The sequence below is a fragment of the Falco naumanni genome, chromosome 6 (genome assembly GCF_017639655.2).
Source record: "Falco naumanni isolate bFalNau1 chromosome 6, bFalNau1.pat, whole genome shotgun sequence".
NCBI lineage: Eukaryota > Metazoa > Chordata > Aves > Falconiformes > Falconidae > Falco > Falco naumanni.
Window position 1 is genome coordinate 27,651,948 of NC_054059.1, and position 18,305 is coordinate 27,670,252.

General features: G+C 46.1%; 1 protein-coding gene across 2 annotated transcripts; it reads left to right on the forward strand.

Annotated features, from left to right (window-relative positions):
- Positions 1-7,723: 7,723 nt before the first annotated feature.
- ID2 (inhibitor of DNA binding 2) lies at positions 7,724-17,801 on the forward strand. Of its 2 annotated transcripts, XM_040599166.1 has the most exons (4): positions 7,724-8,175; positions 8,403-8,467; positions 9,150-9,162; positions 17,791-17,801. In XM_040599166.1, exons 1-2 carry the CDS (start codon positions 7,828-7,830, stop codon positions 8,457-8,459), a joined length of 405 nt encoding a protein of 134 aa, XP_040455100.1. In that variant the 5' UTR covers positions 7,724-7,827; the 3' UTR covers positions 8,460-8,467; positions 9,150-9,162; positions 17,791-17,801. The 2 variants fall into 2 exon arrangements, with proteins under 2 accessions (XP_040455100.1, XP_040455099.1); XM_040599165.1 differs by lacking the exon at positions 17,791-17,801 and having other exon boundaries at positions 9,150-9,781.
- The last annotated feature ends 504 nt before the right edge of the window (positions 17,802-18,305 follow it).

An 18,305-nucleotide genomic window follows, 5' to 3' on the forward strand; every position in this document is an offset into this window, starting at 1 on the left:
TCTCTGCAGGTGTCTCTTGTTCTATTAACTGACTATTGAGAGACAGACACCAAACCTCTAAATATCTATGATAAGGTGAGATGAACCTCGCCCTCAAGAATGGGTTGGTCTGCCAGGCCAGGCCCGGTCTTCAGGCTTCTTGCCATCCAGGAGATGCCTTTACCTCTGAGCTACAGTGTCAGGCTCCCTCTTGTTTATAATCCCTCTGGCCCTTTGAAATTTGCATCTGTTTCCTTAGCATGGCAAGCTTGAACAGGATGGGTGGGTGTCCTCCACCTTAGCCTTATCTCTACTCTGGTTGTTAGGGGTGCTTTGCAAGCAGGAGGGAGTTTGTATCACCTCTGATAAGGAGAACATTGAATTTGAGTCTCTCACTTCCAGGGCAAGTGCTCTCATGAGAAAAAATGCTTATAAAAAAGCAACAGTTCTTTTCCTTTTCTCCCTCTGAACATTCCGGCAGCTACAGTTGCTGCGCTTTTGCTAAGCTCCATGCTGTCAATGCACATTTAAGCATGATTTGAGCACACCTCCTGGACCAGACCTCTCAAAAGATTTAGGCACATACCTATTTTGTGATTCCCAGGTGGGTTTATGCAGGTGACAGTCACTAAGAAAGTCAGCTTAACCTAGATAATGCTCATTCTGGGGCTATAAAGAAGCAAAGTTTTAACAGCCTACGAAACTGCACTGGAATTCCTGTGGTTCAGCAGGACTTGTGAGGGTGCACTTGCATTTGGGATGCAGTACACATTTCGCTAAGCTGCACTTCCAGTATCCAAACCCCGAATGGAACTAGGCTTTCCCGACCATAGAAAATGTTGCTCTATAAGTTAGTTAAAAAGGACTGAGAATGCTGTGGGTCCTGTCCTAACATAACCAATAACAATAGCTTTGGTAAAGCACCAAATTAGTACTGCCTGCTCAACACTGCAAAGCTTTGCACCACGTAACTGAGGTATTCTGCCTGAAGTGAACAGGCAGGTGAGTACAGATTCACCAACAATTAGACGACAGTCGCAGTACAGACTCCATTTTTCCTCTATGTTCATGAAACATTATTAGTGAGCCAGAGCAAACACAGAAAGCATACTATACAAACGCATCTATACTTGAATTTATCATAATTTTACAATTTGAATGGAGGGGCGGTGGTGTTTAAAACCATACCTGGAACTGATTTTCATAAACTTCTCCGACCAATCCAATTCCCTCCTTTTTTCAGTGAAATTAAGCCAAGCATTTTGTGATCTTATTCCCACGGGTCTGTACCTAAAAATCAAAGTTAGGCCAATGTGGAAGGCTGAGGGGAGCTGGACCAGCCAGCCAGATAATTAACAAAGGAAAGAATGAGCCCATTTTTTATTCCTTGGTTTGTTCCTTACCACATGCAAGGTACTGTCAGTAATCACCTGCCTGACCCCCGTTCCCTTTTCTAAATGGGTTTTCCAGAGAATTGTTGGGGAGTGCAAAATTTGCAACATTCTATACCTATACTAATTTAAAAGTATCACTAGAAAAGTTGTGGTAGATGAAAATCATCTGCTACGTAAGCCATGCACTGAGAAGTGAACTTGTTCAATCCCAGATTTTAGCACAACCATGTTAAGTCAGAGACACCTAACTGATTCACTATGAACACTTTTAGAAGACATGCTACGCAACAACTAAAATATGGACATTGCATTAATAAAATAGTTCGAGAATTTTAAAAGGAAATGTATTTGTTTCTGAGTAAAACCGTAGAAGTTAATACGTAGACTTAATACACCTCACACCAGAAACACTTACTATGCCAGAGAGATGCTGCTTCCAGAAAGTTTTCATGGCTGTATTCTTCAACTAGCATTAGGTAAGCAACAGCTCTTTGCAGGTGGCAGTTTACATAGAAATGCCTTCAGGGCACTGGTCCTACTTATAGAAATAAGAAATCTTACAAAACAGATGAAAACATTAGAACAGAGGAGTCTGAATTGGAACTTGATATAAATGTCCTGGCAAAACCACACAATTCACACAGAAACGCCCCTTTGCAGAGGAGTGCTAGAAAATACAGTTTGAGTAAAAGGCACTCCTGCAGAACAGTAGTTTGGGCATGTGATGACAAAATGATATGCATGTCAAAACTGAATCAGAACAAAGGCCTGTCCATCCGATAGTCAAACACTTCTGACCAAAAAGCAGATGCCTAGGAAAAATGAGAAAATATGTACTTTTTGTCACAACACTTCCCAAGCCTCCACCAGCACGCAGCCTGGGAATATAACAGCAGCAGATGAGGGATGTTTAAAAGTGGGAATGGAGGGAGTGATACTGTTCAAAAGCAACATTGTTCAAAAGAATAGTGGGGGGAAAGGAAGAGAGATCTTACAGTTGGCAGATCAATGGCATTTGCAAATATGGCCCATAAAAGAATGGAGTTGGGAAATGGGACTCGGAGAAGGTGCACCCATATGTTCCTTGAAGAACAAAGCAGGGTGCAGAGTGGGGTGGGGGGAAGCAAGGCCCTGAGCATCCTCATGGCCAAAAGTGAGGGGGAGCAATGATGCCAGCCCTACTGCCCTGAGAGGTGCTGCCAGCAGGACACCAAGAGCCCTGCCACGGGCAGCACAGGGGTGCCGGGAAGCAGGACTCATGCCCTCAGAAAGTGTGGTCATTCACAAACAGCCCCGTGAGCAGGGAGGTGTCACCCTGCCGCTGCTCTGTGGCTGCCCACGCAGACGGAGCACACCAGAGCCCCGTTTCCCAGCTGGTGGTGCACAGCAGCGGTGTCCCAAGGGCAGCTCCATGCCACCGGGACCGGGGCCGCCGGGTGAGCCACTGCCAGCGCTGACCGGTATGTGGAACAGGGCTTGCGGCCACAGCCCCATCCCTGTGAGCCAGTACTGCAGCGCTGGGGACAGGGGGAACAAGGAAGGCCTGCTGCTTGCATGGCATGGAGCTGAGCACTGAAGCAGGGGAAAGTAAAAATAAAATTAAAAAAAAAAAAAAAAAAAAAAAAAGAATTCCCTTCCCCCAAGGCAGCTGCAGAGCGCGATGAAACCCCCTTTTAGGCACAATCAGCCCTGAGCATCTGGGCAAGGATGAGGTGGGTGCAAAGTGCACGGGGAGGAAATGTGTCAGCTGCAGCATCTGAGAGCAGCAGAGCAAACTCAGACGGGAAATGAGCTTGCAAAGTGCACCCAACAAGATGATCGTGGGGATAAGTTGCTTCTATGGAAACTGCAGCCCGATGAACCAAAAAACAGTTTGATGGCAAAGTTTTAGCAGGAGCCGGCTCATGCCTGGTTTCAGCTACATTCCCCACTCCCTAAAGAAGAAAAAAAAAAAAGAAAAGGAAAAAAAGAAAAAGCTGCACAATGTGTTTCTTGTTATGGACACACACACAAAAAAAAAAAAAAAAAAAAAAAAAAAAGAAATGGGGACACAGGTTTTTTCCTGTATGGGCTACATCATATTAAGCTGTAAGTTTAGTTCTGGACAAACAATCTCTTGTTGCATCTCTGGGATGGAGGTTAATGAATTCCCACAGATGATGTTGGCCAAACAGTGGTCGGCTTGTGACTTGATTTCCAGCATCATGATGTGAGGGGATCAGTATAGAAAAGCACTTTGAAGGGAAGAGGCTGCCTACAGCAGGATTGTTTCTACAAGCTAATTGTACTGAGTGCAGCTGCACAAAGCTGGATCAACAGTAATAGAAGGCGGCGCAGACTTCCTGACGCCAGCCCCGCAGAGCTCCCACCAACAGCCTGGCAATTCCAGATTGTTTTCCAGACCTTATCTCTCCCCCAAGTTTTTTTTTTTTTTTTCTTCCGACTTTTTTTTTTTTTTTAATTTTGTGACCGGAACAAAAGTAACAGGAAAATCCTTTGTGAGAGTAGAAAATGCTGTTACAGATCGGTGCCTTTCGCAGAAGTTGTAACTAAATATTTTGCATGCATTACTCTCTCCCTCCCGCTCAAAAGAAAGAAAAGAAAGGGGGGGGGGGGGGAAGCCTAACCCCAAACTTCTAAACTTCTTTATTTGAATGAATTGGAAACGTGAGGCAAACAAAAGGGGCCGGGTAGTTAAAAGCAGCCGGGTTTAGCGAGATATTTCACCTAGCACATTGAAAACTCCTGTATCAGAACGCATTTGGACACCCCGCTTGCATAGGTTGGATGGTGTCAATGACTTGGAAACGGGCCAATTTCAACAATTTTTTTTAATATATATAGTTTGGTTTGATGGCTTAAATACACGGCAATTAAAACCATTTACATTATTATTAGATGTTTTAGATAAATTTCGTCGGAGGCACGGGACAGGACCCGCGTAGGAACTTGCCGGTCCCTGACGAGGCGCCGACGCAGCCCCGCGGACCCTGCCCGCGCCCCTCGCCCCACGGCCGGCACTCGCACCGGGGGGTGTCACCCAGAGGGGGGCTGTGTCACCCAGAGGGGGGCTGTGTCACCCAGAGGGGGGCTGTGTCAACCAGGGGCTGGCCTTAGAAGACCTTAAAAATCGAGAGGGCAGGAGCCTTCAGAAAAAGCATGACTTTTCCTCATAGATATTTTTTTTTTTTTGGGGGGGGGGGGGGGGGGGGGCAGAACAGGACAAATTCCCCCCGCTCTCCCGGCACGCTCCTTCCCGCCCGGGGGGCGGCGGCCCGGCCCCGGGGGGCGAGCGGCGCCGGGGTTTCTCCCGCGGATGCACGCTCCGTCCATGCGCGATTTTGCCCGTTTTACTCTTTTCTCGCCTCTTTCTGCGAGCGGGCGCCCCCCCCCCCCCCCCCCCCCCCCCCCCCCCCCCGCGGCATGGCGGGGTGTCCGGCGGTGGCCCCCGCTGCAGGTGCGCCCGGGAGGGGGAAGCGGGGCCGGGCCGCCGCCTGCCGCCGCCGCGGGCGCAGCCCCGGTCGCCATGGCAGCCGCCTGAGCGGCGCCGCCGGGCCCGGGCGGCGCGGGCGGGGGGGGCGGTGGCGAGGGCTGATGTCACGGGGCTGGCGCCGCGCAGTCCGGGCCGGCCCCGGGCGCGGGGCGGGGCGGGGCGCGGCGCCCGGGGCGCGGGGGAGGGTGCCCCCGGGGGCGGCCGCGCACCCGCCGCCGCGCACCCCAGAGCCGCCGCGGGCTGGCGCCGGGCGGTGGGGGCCCCCCACGGCGGGGCGGCCCGGCCCCCCGGCGCGGAGCCCCAAGTTTGTGCCTCCCGGCGGTAGTGGTGAGGGGGGGCGCGGAGGAGAAAGCGGCGCTTTGTGCGTGGCGAGCGGCGGCGGCTTCCTAACAGCTGTTTGCAGCGGCGTTTGGGGCTGGGAACCGGCTGTAAAAATCCCGGCTGAGAACGAGAGGCGGACGCGGCTACCCAAGGCGCCCGCCGCCGCACGGGGGGCCCGGCCCCGCCTGGGACGGGCCTGGAGGTCCCGGGGTTCGCTGCCCCGCGGGTTTCGGGGAGCTCCCCCGCCTGCCCCCAGCGGGGCGCGGCGACCTCGCCGCCGCCGCTGCGGGGAGCGTTCGTGCGACCTGTCTTGGGGAGCGGGGGGCTCTCCGGGCGGGCAGCCGCTGCCGAAGCTTCCCGGGTTAAAAGAGCAGAGCTGAGGGAACGAAATGTTAGGAAAAGGCGCTTGGGCCGCTTGCCCGGGGTAAGGGGAGCTTGCCCACTCGCGGGTCTGCTTTTCGTGCAGAAAGCGCACGTGGCTGTCACTTGTCACGAGAGAAAATAACCAGGTTAGCCTCTCCGCACAACTTCCCAGTCTTTGAGAAAGTGTGTGAAGCCCTTAGTATGTAAAACCGAAACCGTTTGCAAAGGGGTCCTCTGCAAAGCCCGGACGGAGGTTACTGTAAGCTGCTGCGCTGTCCAAGAACGACAGTGATGGGAGAAGCCTGAACGTACTTGTTTACGTTGGCTATTATTATACCAAAAATAGCGTCAAAATTTCTTCCACTGGTGCATTGATGAGACGGAAGCACAAGCACGTTGAAGGACTAAAAGCTGTGCCTGCAGATCAAGTACCAGATACGCTTGAAAGTCATATTTCAGTGATGGAAAGGATTGAAGTCGCTCTAAAAGGCGATTTTAATCGAGTCGCTAATCGACAAGGTGTTCTTTATTATTATGTACGCTCTTTAACTGCACTTGAACAATGTATTTGTCTTCCTATCAGATCGAATGTTGAGATTCACTTTCACCCTTCGTATTTCAAAACGCGTTGAATTGTGTTACTGTCAGCCTCAGCACCGCCTACAGTCCACCCCCAGAGAAAAGCCCCGGGGCAAACACCCTGGTGTGACAGCCACCATGATGCCCTGGCTAGAGAAGAGCCAACCAGCAGCTCAGGAATGCGACGTTAATTGGCAAAAATATCGATCCGGCTCTCCGCAGCTTGGGTCTCCAAGTGTCCGTAACGTTCCTCCCCCACAGCCCCAGCTCCTTTAGTGTAGCTATGCAACAACAGCGCAGATAAATCCCGTATTTGTCTGCTTTCAATAGTTATGATTGACAGCACAATCCTCACGGATTTTATGGATGTATGCCGTTACTACGTTTTTGTTTGCAACGAACACTAACGTACTTTTAAGTGTCCGGGTGGTTGTTACTGAACTGCTGCGTTTTATGTAGAATTTCATTTATATTAATTGTGTATGTGTGTCCACGCTTTCCTAAGTTTAACTTGCCTAAGGTAGTATGTGAAAAGACGGGTGGAAGCTACGTCGGTATGTTATACAGCCGTTTGTGTCAGTGAAATACAGAAAAATACAATGGAGCTAAACTTAAATCAATCAATCAAAGTAACTTCTCCAGCTAAACAAAAAAAAACAAACCAACACCAACCCAACTTTTTCCTCTGGAATGTTTCTGGAAGATGTTTCATTGGCCGCAACCAAAAGCTGCAAAAAGTACAGCTTGTAGTAAGTATTTGCATTTGTCACCAGAAACAATCTATGCATAATTAATGACAGTACTGTGTCACAAGCACTGATAGGGTGCAGATGAGCAGCCTTGCAAGGGCAATACATGTAAATGCACTTCCAATACACACATTTGCTTGATGATCTCCAATTAATAGCATCATCTAAAATAGCCCTGTCCTCACTATGCACGGAGCTAGCACTGCCGCCTGACCCCATCAGGGCTCTCGGTGTCCTGTCCTCACCAGGGCAGAAAGCTGCAGTCGAATCTATAGGTTTATTTGTCGTTATTCTCGACATTCTATCTGCAGCCTACCAGCGCTCCGCCGCTGACCCGACCACTGATTTACGCTGCCCTGTGTTTAAGGAGGTACGTGCAAAAACCACTCGATGCTCCAATTCACAGTGACCCTCGGCAAGGCTCAGCCCCCGCCGGCACCTCGGTGCCGCCTCAGCCGGCTGTCCCGCGCCCCTCGCCCCGGTAGCTATTGCGCGCTTACGGAGAGGGGCACAGCGGGGAGGGGGCGAGGGCAGGAGCGCCGCCGTGACTCCCCGGTGCCTGCACGGCGCTACCCGCCCCGCCGCGCTGCGGGCCCCGCGCCTTCACGAGGCGGGCCGGGCGCCAGCGGGCCGCGCACTATTTACTCCCTCAGCTGTGCGGCGTGGCCACGCCCCCTCCCGGGATTGGCTCTGCGGGCGGAAGGCCCGCGCGGCCCCCGCGCCGCCCGCCCCACCAGTGAGGGCGCCCCGGGGTGATGGACGTGCCGGCGGCCACCAATGGCAGCGAGCGCGGGCCGGCCTCGGCGGCGGCGGCGGCGGCGGTATAAGAGCAGGCCGCGCAGCCCCGCGCCTCAGTGCGAGCTCCGGCAGCGCCCAGAGGGGGAGGGCAGCGCCAGCGCTCCGCAGGCTTCCCGTCCGCCGGAACCGCGCTCCACGCCCGCTTCCCAGCATGAAAGCCTTCAGCCCGGTGCGGTCCGTCAGGAAAAACGGCCTGTCGGAGCACAACCTGGGCATCTCCCGGAGCAAAACCCCCGTGGATGATCCCATGAGCCTGCTGTACAACATGAACGACTGCTACTCCAAGCTGAAAGAGCTGGTGCCCAGCATCCCGCAGAACAAGAAAGTGAGCAAGATGGAAATCCTGCAGCACGTTATCGACTACATCCTGGACCTGCAGATCGCCTTGGACTCGCACCCCAGCATCGTCAGCCTCCACCACCAGAGACCCGGGCAGAACCCTTCCTCCAGAACTCCTCTGACCACCCTAAACACAGACATCAGCATCCTCTCGCTACAGGTAAGTGCTTCCCCGGCTCCCCGCTGACCTGCGTGTGTGTGGGGGTAAGTCGGTATTTGCGACTCTGGAGCGCGGTGGCCACGGAGGGGCCGGTGCTGGCCGCCTCGCCCCGCCGGCGGGGTCTGTAGCCGGGCGTGCGGCGGGAGAAGCGCTTCGAGGCCCGGGACGGCTCTCCCCCAACCCCCCGGCCACCTCGCCCTTACCCCCGTGTTGTTTGCTTCTCGCAGGCGTCCGAGTTCCCTTCAGAGCTCATGTCGAGCGACAGCAAAGCACTTTGTGGCTGAATCAAACGGTGAGTGCAGCGCATCTTGTTTCTAAACTTGGGGTAAAAAGTGCCTCCCCGGGGAATGGGAGGGCGTCGTGGTTATTGCTTAAAAATCGATCCTGAAAGTTGATCAGGACATGCCTCCATAATCGGTAAGAAATTAAGACTTACAAACTGCATCTTAGAGTCCAAAGTGTACTTTGTTACCAAGGTTCATCAGGCAGCGCAGGCTGCTGTGATACAAGTCGCTGCTTAAATGCAAATGCTCTCGTTATCTGTTCGTGGAGTCATAACTTCCTGGGCCAGAGTGACTGATTGAGTTGGGAATCTTGGCACAATTCCTTAAATTCTGTGATGTGGGATTGTCTGCGCTATCAGTTAAATAAGTGACTGCTTTTAATCATATAATTGCTGTAAGAGGCAGACTGGCGCCTCTGAGCGCTGTATTTACAGAGATCTAAACAGAGATTGGACTGAGAATCCTCCTTCTACCCTTTTCCCTTGAGTGTGTGTTATTTTAATGTTCAATTTGTGCTCTTGAGAGCGAGTGTGTGAGCGTGTATGTGTTGCATCTGGACGCCAGGGTTTGCCCAATCTCTGAGTGTTTGGTTAAATGTTCAAACTGTGGCTTCCTCTCTGGCGCCAGGCTGTCCGGATCTCTGCCCTGTTAGCATTCTCCTAAATATGCCTCTTTTTCAATCTCTTGCAGGTGTTCCACTGAGGTTTTTTTTTTTTGCACAAGAAAATATCTACAGGATTCTTTTTTTGAGGTGCTGAATTTATTTTTCAGCTGTATCTGGAGGGGGAAATCCACATCTAACTAAAAGGACCTTTTAAAATTAATAAAGAAGAAAAAAATTCAAGATTGATCTTTATCCCCACCCCATTCTTCAACTTGGACTGAACCTAGTTATTTATGAAGACTCTTAAATACCCTTTCCCTAGTTGGAAGGCTTCCTTTATATACTATTCCCAACGTGGGGAGCAAAACAAAAATCTCACAAGGAGTTGCCCATTTTAAAGCAGACTTTGCCTTTTTTTTCCAAAGGTGGAGCGTGAGTACCAGAAGGATTCAGTGTTCAGTTTTTTAGGAAAGTCTGGTCAGAAATTACCTTTTTGACACAAACCTACGACTGAATGCTGTGTATATATTTATATATAAATATATATATATGAGTGAAACCTTGTGAACTCTTTAATTAGAGTTTTCTTGTATAGTGGCAGAAATACGCATTTCTGCAAAAAGTGTAATGATGTACTTAATCATGCTAAACTTTTTATAAAAGTTTAGTTGTAAACTTAACCCTTTTTATACAAAATAAATCAAGTGTGTTTATTGAACTGATTGCTTCTTTATTCTTTGGGGACCAACTGTTTGCTGGCTTTGACTTGTGCTGTGTTGTTTTTTTTTAAATACTTATACATTCTGTTACAACTTTACCAAGTAAAAATTCAAGTATGTAGAGAATATAAAGAATAAAATTATGTGAAGTGAATAATAATTCTTGTAACTTGGAAAATCTTATTTGAGTGTATATTCTAAACTTGTAAGTGATCTGTCTGTAAACAGTGTAAAAGGAATTTATTACAGAGGCAATGCTATTGACAAAGTGTTTGGAAACATACAAAAGCAGTTAATCCCGAGACATTCCCATGGACTATTGCCTTTTTTTTTTCTTCTTCCCTCCCACCCTTATAGATGATTCAGTTCTCAGTAGTAATGGCCCAGATCTGTTAATTTGTGTTTAGAATAATCGCTCAGAATTAAGGGTTGTGGGTAGTTATTAGTCCCCCAACTATTAAGTTTCTCTAAAAAGGCTTTGAATGTAAGAGTTGGTGATGCGTTAACATGGGATCTAGAATGATGAAGTGACTGTTGCCTTTCCACACTGGAATTTTCATGCTTCCATGCAGTATTTCAATGAAATGGGGTTTCTAATCAGTTGCAGCAGCTTTTCTGTATGACTAAGATACTGAGAATTGAGCTAAATCGCTGTTGTGTTACTGATTAAACTTTGGCTGCTCCTAAAGGGACTCTTTCTCCATAAGAATTAAATTAAGTTTGAAATAGGAGTCTAAATTCCTGAAAGCCAGTAACAGTTTATTTCTTTCTCCCTTTGCCCTCAGAAGCTATGCAATATCCCTTACTCTTATTCAAGTGACACTTACTGTAGCCTTTGAAGCCACTATTACTGTTCATTAGATCTGTTTAATTGTCATAAGACAGTGGATGGGGGAACGGTGCCTTATCAGATGACATTCTAATTTAAGCTCACTTACAAACTTGCCTGAAATGGGAAGTTTTGAGTCTTATATATGAATTGAGAAGAGTCACTTGCAATAGGAAGAGAGGAAACTTGACTGATGCTTTGGGTAAGTACAGCTCTCTGGCAGGCACTACACTTGGGACCTGAGGGAGCACATTTAAGGGTTCTGTCCTCTGGGGACTCTTAGAGTGAAAGGCAGGAGCCTCACCTGGCGCCAGTAACACTTTCACCAGCAAACAGGTGGGTGGGTGGTGCTCTGGGGCTGCAGCAGCTGCCCTTCCTTGCCCTTGACACCAAATCCATTCACGTAGGCTGAGAGAAAGCCAGCTCTGATCTCTTAATACAGAAGCTGCCCTGCCCAAGCAGAAGCACACTCTCTCAGAGGATCAGTGCAGTCAGAAGACAAGAAGGGTTAGCGAAAGCTGGGACGGGGAGGGGTGGGGCACGCGGGACAGAGCTGATCTGCTTCCCACCGTGCCCCCCCCCCCAGCAGAGATTAAGGGTCTCTCCCCCCGCAGCGAACACACGCTGGCTGTGCCTCCTGTGGCCGAACCCTGCTACTGTCGACACCCAGAGTGCGGGGTTGTTCCAACTTCGTGCAACGAACGTTTAACCCTGACAGCCCAGCAGCAAAATATTTCATTGCCACAAATCAGCACACCTCGGTCCCTAAAACACTCCTTTTAGTGTCTATTTTAGCTAAGTTTGAACAGTAACAGATTCACGGTTTTAATTGCAATATTGAGATCTTCATCCTTCCAAACTAGTAACAATCTAACGTAACGGCCACCCCATTTCCCTCTCAAAACTATTTTTTTAACCCTGTTGTTCAAAGGATGACTTTAGTGTCACTTTAAACCAACAGTTCAGTTTATGAAATTAAGGAGCTGCAACAGTCAGATCACTAATTATTTTAAGCTCAACCCCTTTAAAAACTAAAGGCATTTGCACTTTGATATGTTTAAGCTACTGGATGATTAAGACACTTGTAGAATGAAATCAATTTCCTTATCACACAGAGCCAAAAGAGAAATTCACAATTTACAAGGCGTGGGGAGCTAAGCAGGAAAACAAACAAACATGTTTTTAAAAATGTAAATTAAGAAAGGAATTTTTTTTTTCCTTTTAGGATTAACTAATTCATTGACTTGACAATGCATTCCTATGATAAGAACCAGGGGCTTAAACTAGGTGTTCTACTTAAAGAAGTCACTCTTTGGTTTTGTTCTTAAGATTTTGTTGTTCAAAGATAAACAGCAAGGTCAAAGCTGACTGCCCAAAGCCATAACGTTAATTCTTGAAGTTTCCTTGAAGATGGGGGATTTCTTTATTCAAAAGCACCATTATTGTCTTTCCAGAATACACTAGAAAAATCTGAAATTTTCACCACTGTCCCTGGCCCATTTACGCTGTCTCTGACCACAGCTGTTGCCAATGCCACTGTAAGCTGACCAGCTGAATGCGACAGATCAAGAGGACCCGTACTGGGCTACGTGATAGCAAAATGGTTTTGGCAACAATCAACAGTTAAACACTGTAAAACCTTTTCCAGCACGCCATGTGTGAAAGTTGCAAACACACCCGCAGACGCTTCCCCACAGTGAAAAAAACCCCAAGGGATCCAACAAGAGACTGAAGAGGACTCTCGCCTCTAGAGGAGAGGGTTCCAAACCTGGCTTTGCCTGTTTATTGCCCCGAACACCACACGGACCCGCTCCTCATCTCATCCTAAGTCACAAAACACCACACGGACCCGCTCCTCATCTCATCCTAAGCTGCGAACACCACACGGACCAGCTCCTCATCTCATCCTAAGCTACGAACACCACACGGACCAGCTCCTCATCTCATCCTAAGTCAGAAACACCACACGGACCCGCTCCTCATCTCATCCTAAGCTACGAACACCACACGGACCAGCTCCTCATCTCATCCTAAGTCACAAACACCACACGGACCTGCTCCTCATCTTATCCTAAGCCAGGAGCACACACTGAAATGTTCCATCAGGATTTTCAGGGAACATCTCTGTATTATAAAGCACGTAACACACTGCTGGTGATACGTATTGCAGCTGCCCAGAAACCTCCCCCACAGGCCCCGCCGCCTGCCTGCCACCAGGTAAGGGAAACCCCGGGCGCCGGCGGCTGGGGCGTCGCTCGCTCTCCCCTGGGACAACAGCCTTGCGTCTGCTGCACCAAAACCACTCTACACGCCGCTTACAGAACCAGTGCCAGCAGTTTGACAGGAACACGAGCGGGAACGCCGACTCCCAGCTAAAATAGCACCGTACCTTGGAGCTGCCTCCTCCTCAGGCCGGCCGGCCTCCCTCAGCGGGGCCGGGCCGCGGCGGGGCCGGGCGGTGCGTGGAGGCCCAGTGCCACCCTCTGGCCCGGGCCGGGACCGCAGGCCCCGCAAAGCGAAAACGTGCTCCTACAAGGGTCAGCCGCTCGATTCTTCAAATTTTACGAATAACAGTCAGAGCACGGGTCTTCCGTGGGTTCTTTTAAAAAATCATATTTTATAGCTGCAGCTGGGAAATGGCGTTTGAGCTAACTCAGTTCTGCTGGCTGGGAATTTCACTCTGAAGCATAGCGGTTTGTAAAAATCTGAGGAAAAAGTTGCATTAAAACCATAAATACTTTGCTTGTACCGTTATGGGAAAAGCACCGCTTGATCAGCACTAGTTTGTGTTTGACTCTGGAAAAGAAAACACGTTTCTAAACGATCTTGTACATGTTAAGGATTCTCCCATATGGCAGTTTGCCGTCTGGGTTGATTAATGTAATGTGGAAAAGATATATAATAATTTACTAATGAGAATTATCACATTTGTGAGTAAGCGTCTCTTCCTGTTTACCACTGCCCTTGCTCACTTACATGTGACAAGAAATAATTTGCACAGCCTTTGCTGGAAGCTGTAAAGAAGAGGGGTAACAATGCAACTGCCGCATGACAAAAGATTGAGTAAACTACATAAACGCTGCTATGTAATTTTGTTTAGAAAAAGGTTTTCACAAACATACTCTTTAAGACTACTGTTTTGCAAAAGGATCAGTATTTTCTGATTCCACAGATAAATGAAAATGTTCTTTGAAACTGAATTTGTTTCATCCTCATTACCATTTTCCTCTCTAGAACAGCCATCTAAGTTATCATAATTCTAAAGTCTACGAGACAAATGCAAACAGTATTTCAATACAAGAAAGCTTATATTGCACAGCAATAGTCCCTGATTGTGTGAGTCACTTGCTAAAGTAAATTGAAGGAGGAAACAAAAGAGGGAAAACAAATGCAATTACTTTTGGAGTCAATCATAGTAACTGAGAGGAATTTGTATTTTAGTTGGTTGCTTGCCTTGAGAAATACTTCAAACAAGGGATGCGGGGCAGAGACTGTAAATAGGGCCAAACTGAGAAAAATTAATTGCACAGCAAGTGTTGCAGTGGACTTAGTGCTGCTGGCTGCCCTAGAAGACAGCCCTTTGCTAGCTGTCTATCCTCACAAGAACGTGAAGCATTAACAGATAATACAACATTATATGATGTTACAGGACCTATCCAGATTTGAAACAATTAAACTAACTACATTGCTTGCCAAAAAGAATACGTCATTATAATTTCCAGTAAATATCCCCACAAATTACACCATGTCTGTGGTGAACAGTTTTATGAATAGATCAGGTATTTCTGCTTAAAACTAAGAGCTGGAGCCAGCTCTTAAGCTTTACTACCAATGGCACAACTTCAAAGGCTCACACAAAGCTTTTTTAAAAAAATTTAAAGATTTTTTTTTTTTTAACAGAACTGGACTGTAAATCTGCTGAATTTCTTTTCCATTTGGAAGAGAACAAATTATTTTGATGCTTACTATCTTGCATTTGAACAGACACAGGACCAGCAGTATTGCCTCAGTGAAGTCCACCTTGTGCAGCCCTGTCACTGACAGCTGCAGTAGCTGATGCCTAGGGAAGAAAGCAAGACCAACATTATAGGATACTTCCTCCATGTACTCTCAACACCTTATGTTCTCTGGGAACAGCCTTCCTGGTATCTGTGGCATGTAGATTCACTTCCTTGTACAGTTTGTCAACACAGAAGCCAAATATCCTACCCGAGTTATACCTGTTACCTTTTTTTCTGATCCTGAGAAGAGGTGTAGTGTACTCTGAAGGGGGAGAGAGGGCAGGAATAGAAGAGAGAAGGGGAGGCCAGAGATAATGTGGGACCAAGTATCTGCTGCACATTAGACTGGGCAAGATCAAAGAAATATATCATGCCTTTAAAAAAAGCAATGAGATTGAGGTTTTGAGTTGTGTTTTCAGTCTTGTGCGCAAGTTTCACCCGAGTAGAGCACAGCCTCCAGACCAGACCGACCATCTCATTCAAGCAGAAAGTTTCTTACACCCCATAGAACTAAGCTGGTTTAGCTACGTCTGAAAGCAGCACTCCAGGGAAATGCCATGTTCTAGACAACCTCTAGAAGTGTCCTTCAGCCATATTTTCTGTAAACCCCATCCACAAACTCTACGTGATCTTTTAGAAATTTGTGCAGTACTTGAAGATATGGAACGTGATTACAGTCTACTCGAAACCAATATAGAGAGCAGAGAATACAGGAGAGCTTGTGCTCACAACAGATGCTGGTGCTGAGATTTCTGCCATGTTCAGACCGGTAGCTTCATACCCAGCTGTCACATATTGACGCACTCTAGAAGAGACATAACTTTGTACATCAGAAAGGTACAGAGACGTACCTCATTAGAAATGAGAGAAAATGTTAACTCATTGACATAGTTATGCAGGAGGTTAACTGCAAGAGATGTGGAAGATGACAGAAAGTACCTATCTTCCATTTGTTAAAGGTAGGAAAGATCTGCTCCCAAGAGCAAGAGTATGCAAAAAAAAAAAAAAAAAAAAAAAGGCCACAAATACAAACATGTAAATTTTTTTTTTTTTTTTAAGTCCAGATTGTTAATATACTGGAATAAGTGATGAGTTCATACACTGGAAAAAAGTGATGGGAAGGCTATTTCAGGAAAACTGGTTAAGCTACATTTCACAATTTCTTGGAAAAGTATCTTACTTGTGCTTTTGTATTTCTGCTCGTAAATATAAGAAAAAACAGTGCCACTGCCAGGGGTTTGCTTTTTTTAATTAAAAAGTTTGTGTAAAACACATTAAGTAAACCTCCCATTAGTAACTTTCAAAGATGTAACAGTTACAAGGCTGAGTAAACTACATGCCAAATCTATAAATTCAGTCTAGCTCTTGTTAAAAAGCTGTGTTACTGCACATACATATTTTGACCCAACAGATATGAAAATAAGGTGCTACACATGTGGACACATGCTGTTTACTAATCCTTACTGATTCCCATTTTGCTCAGATTATCCCATCGTTGCTCTTGCCACTCTTACAGAAAAAGCTGGAAGTGGTTGGACCTCATCCTGTAAGTATTAAAACTTCACAGTACCTATAAAGTTAAATTTCTAAATTCCACTGTAAATCTGCTTCTTCAGTCATTCAAAGATTTTAAGAGTTCCTTGGAGACCGAACTTTTTGACTGAACTTGTCTGATTCATGCACCTAACTAAGGATCTTTTTCTCCTTCCAATCTAATTTAGAAAAAAACCCATGCTCAGAGGAAAAAAAAAAGCTTAATTGTTTGGACCTTTTTAATAAATACATGCATTAAAAGTTGTGTATGTTATGTACATACCACATCCAATATGCAATTAGCAGTTTATTGACAGCATTATGAAAATTCTCATGATCTGAAAATCTAAACCAGATTGTCACTAATATTGAATGGTATGTTATTTTGGGGCATCTCTGAGTACTTACTATTTATCACTATTTTAGCACCCTCTGAGGTCAGCATTATTGTCCAAAAAGATAAAAGTTGGATGAGCAAGGCTTGCTGGGGAAAGGAAGCACTTACAGATATCCAAAGGCAGAAGCATATACCTAGACTATGGCAGACCTGGAGGAAAGCAGATTTGTGAATTATGAGCCCTAAAATAACTTTAAATTTTTCAAATGGAAAAAGAGAACTTGGAAGCCAGGCATCAGAATGAGAAAATGAATCAGGTACTTCAGGATTTACTGGAGTTCCACTGGAAAAAAAAATATAGTGGGAACAACCTGTCACAAAACAATGGAAATGTGACTAAAAGTGGATGAACAAGACAAGAGGGATACACAGGGCAAAGGAATAAGTGACATCGTATACCCACCCCCCGCCCCCAAAGATAATCACTGTGATTCTGCCAGAGAAGGGAAGAAAAGCAGGTTTTATGCAAAGAATCACAGCTAATGAAAAAGTGGAAAATACAATGAATGAGACAAAGAACATGTGTCCAGGCAACAAAGAGGCAGGACAGAAGAAAGTATTTTTACAATGTAGAAAGTGACTGCAGTCACAAATTCTACAAGAAAAAAACCCAGAGATAGTAGAACAAAGGTATGGAAAACTTACTCATCCTGTGAACTAAGGAAGGGAATGCACAGATTTATCCTCCAGCCTCACTAAAGTGTTTTAACACAGAGCTAAAAAACTCTGTTGTAATTCCACAGTATTTACAAATATAAAGTGCTAGTTTCAGCTGGCCTTGAACCTCAACCAGAACATAGATGATTTTTTTTTTCATTTTGTAGATTATTCACATATGCATAACCTACAGAAGATAAACTGGGATTTTAGCCCTTCATTCTTATGCCTGCTATAATTGACCACATTTAACTTTTAAGGAAAAATAAGATAATTACCTGTAAAAGTATTTCTTAAAAACTTCCTTTTGCAGGTTCATTTGCTAGGAAAATTACAAATGAATCATCTTCAGTAACTCAATTCCTGCCAAGCATACTGTAACAACAGAATATTATCATAGGTAGCATGTAATTCACTTAAAACAGGGAGAGGAAAAAAAACCAGGTCAATTGACAACTTATTTTTTTGGATTCCATACTCAGGTTCATTGAATAGTGTTATTTCTGATAAAATCCTATGTATTTATAACATCCAAGGCCTCACATGATCTCAGAGATTTACCAATAAATCTGTAAATAAATAAGTAATCAGGAGATTTTTTTAATACATTGTTTACATAAGGAATAAAAAGTGTGGTTTTTTCCTTCAGTTCTATAAGCAAAAAAGGATAAAAAGGACTTTTATCAAAAATAATGGACATGATGAGCAGAGTTCAGTAAGTGACAGAGAGGAAAGAGTTCTGTGATCTAAATTTCTCTGTCAATCAGATTTGCTAATGAAAGTTGTTCATTAATAACAGCAGGTTCTTTTGATATACAATTTTCAGGTTTACAAAAACAAACCAACTCTATAAATGCGATTTTTGTGGGCATTAATTCATGCAGCAACTCTAAAGTTAGAGAGGGAGTGGATATGAAGATGCAGCATTTGTCCAACCCCAAAAAAGGATACATCTGTAGTATAACTGGAAAGCATGACTGCAGTATGTGAGGTTGAGCCTAACCAAACTTCCATCCTGTTAGGTACCCAACACCAGAGAAGATTGTCCAGTACAGACTTCAATGTAGGAAACAGCCATGGAAAACATACAAGGCTGTAACTGACAT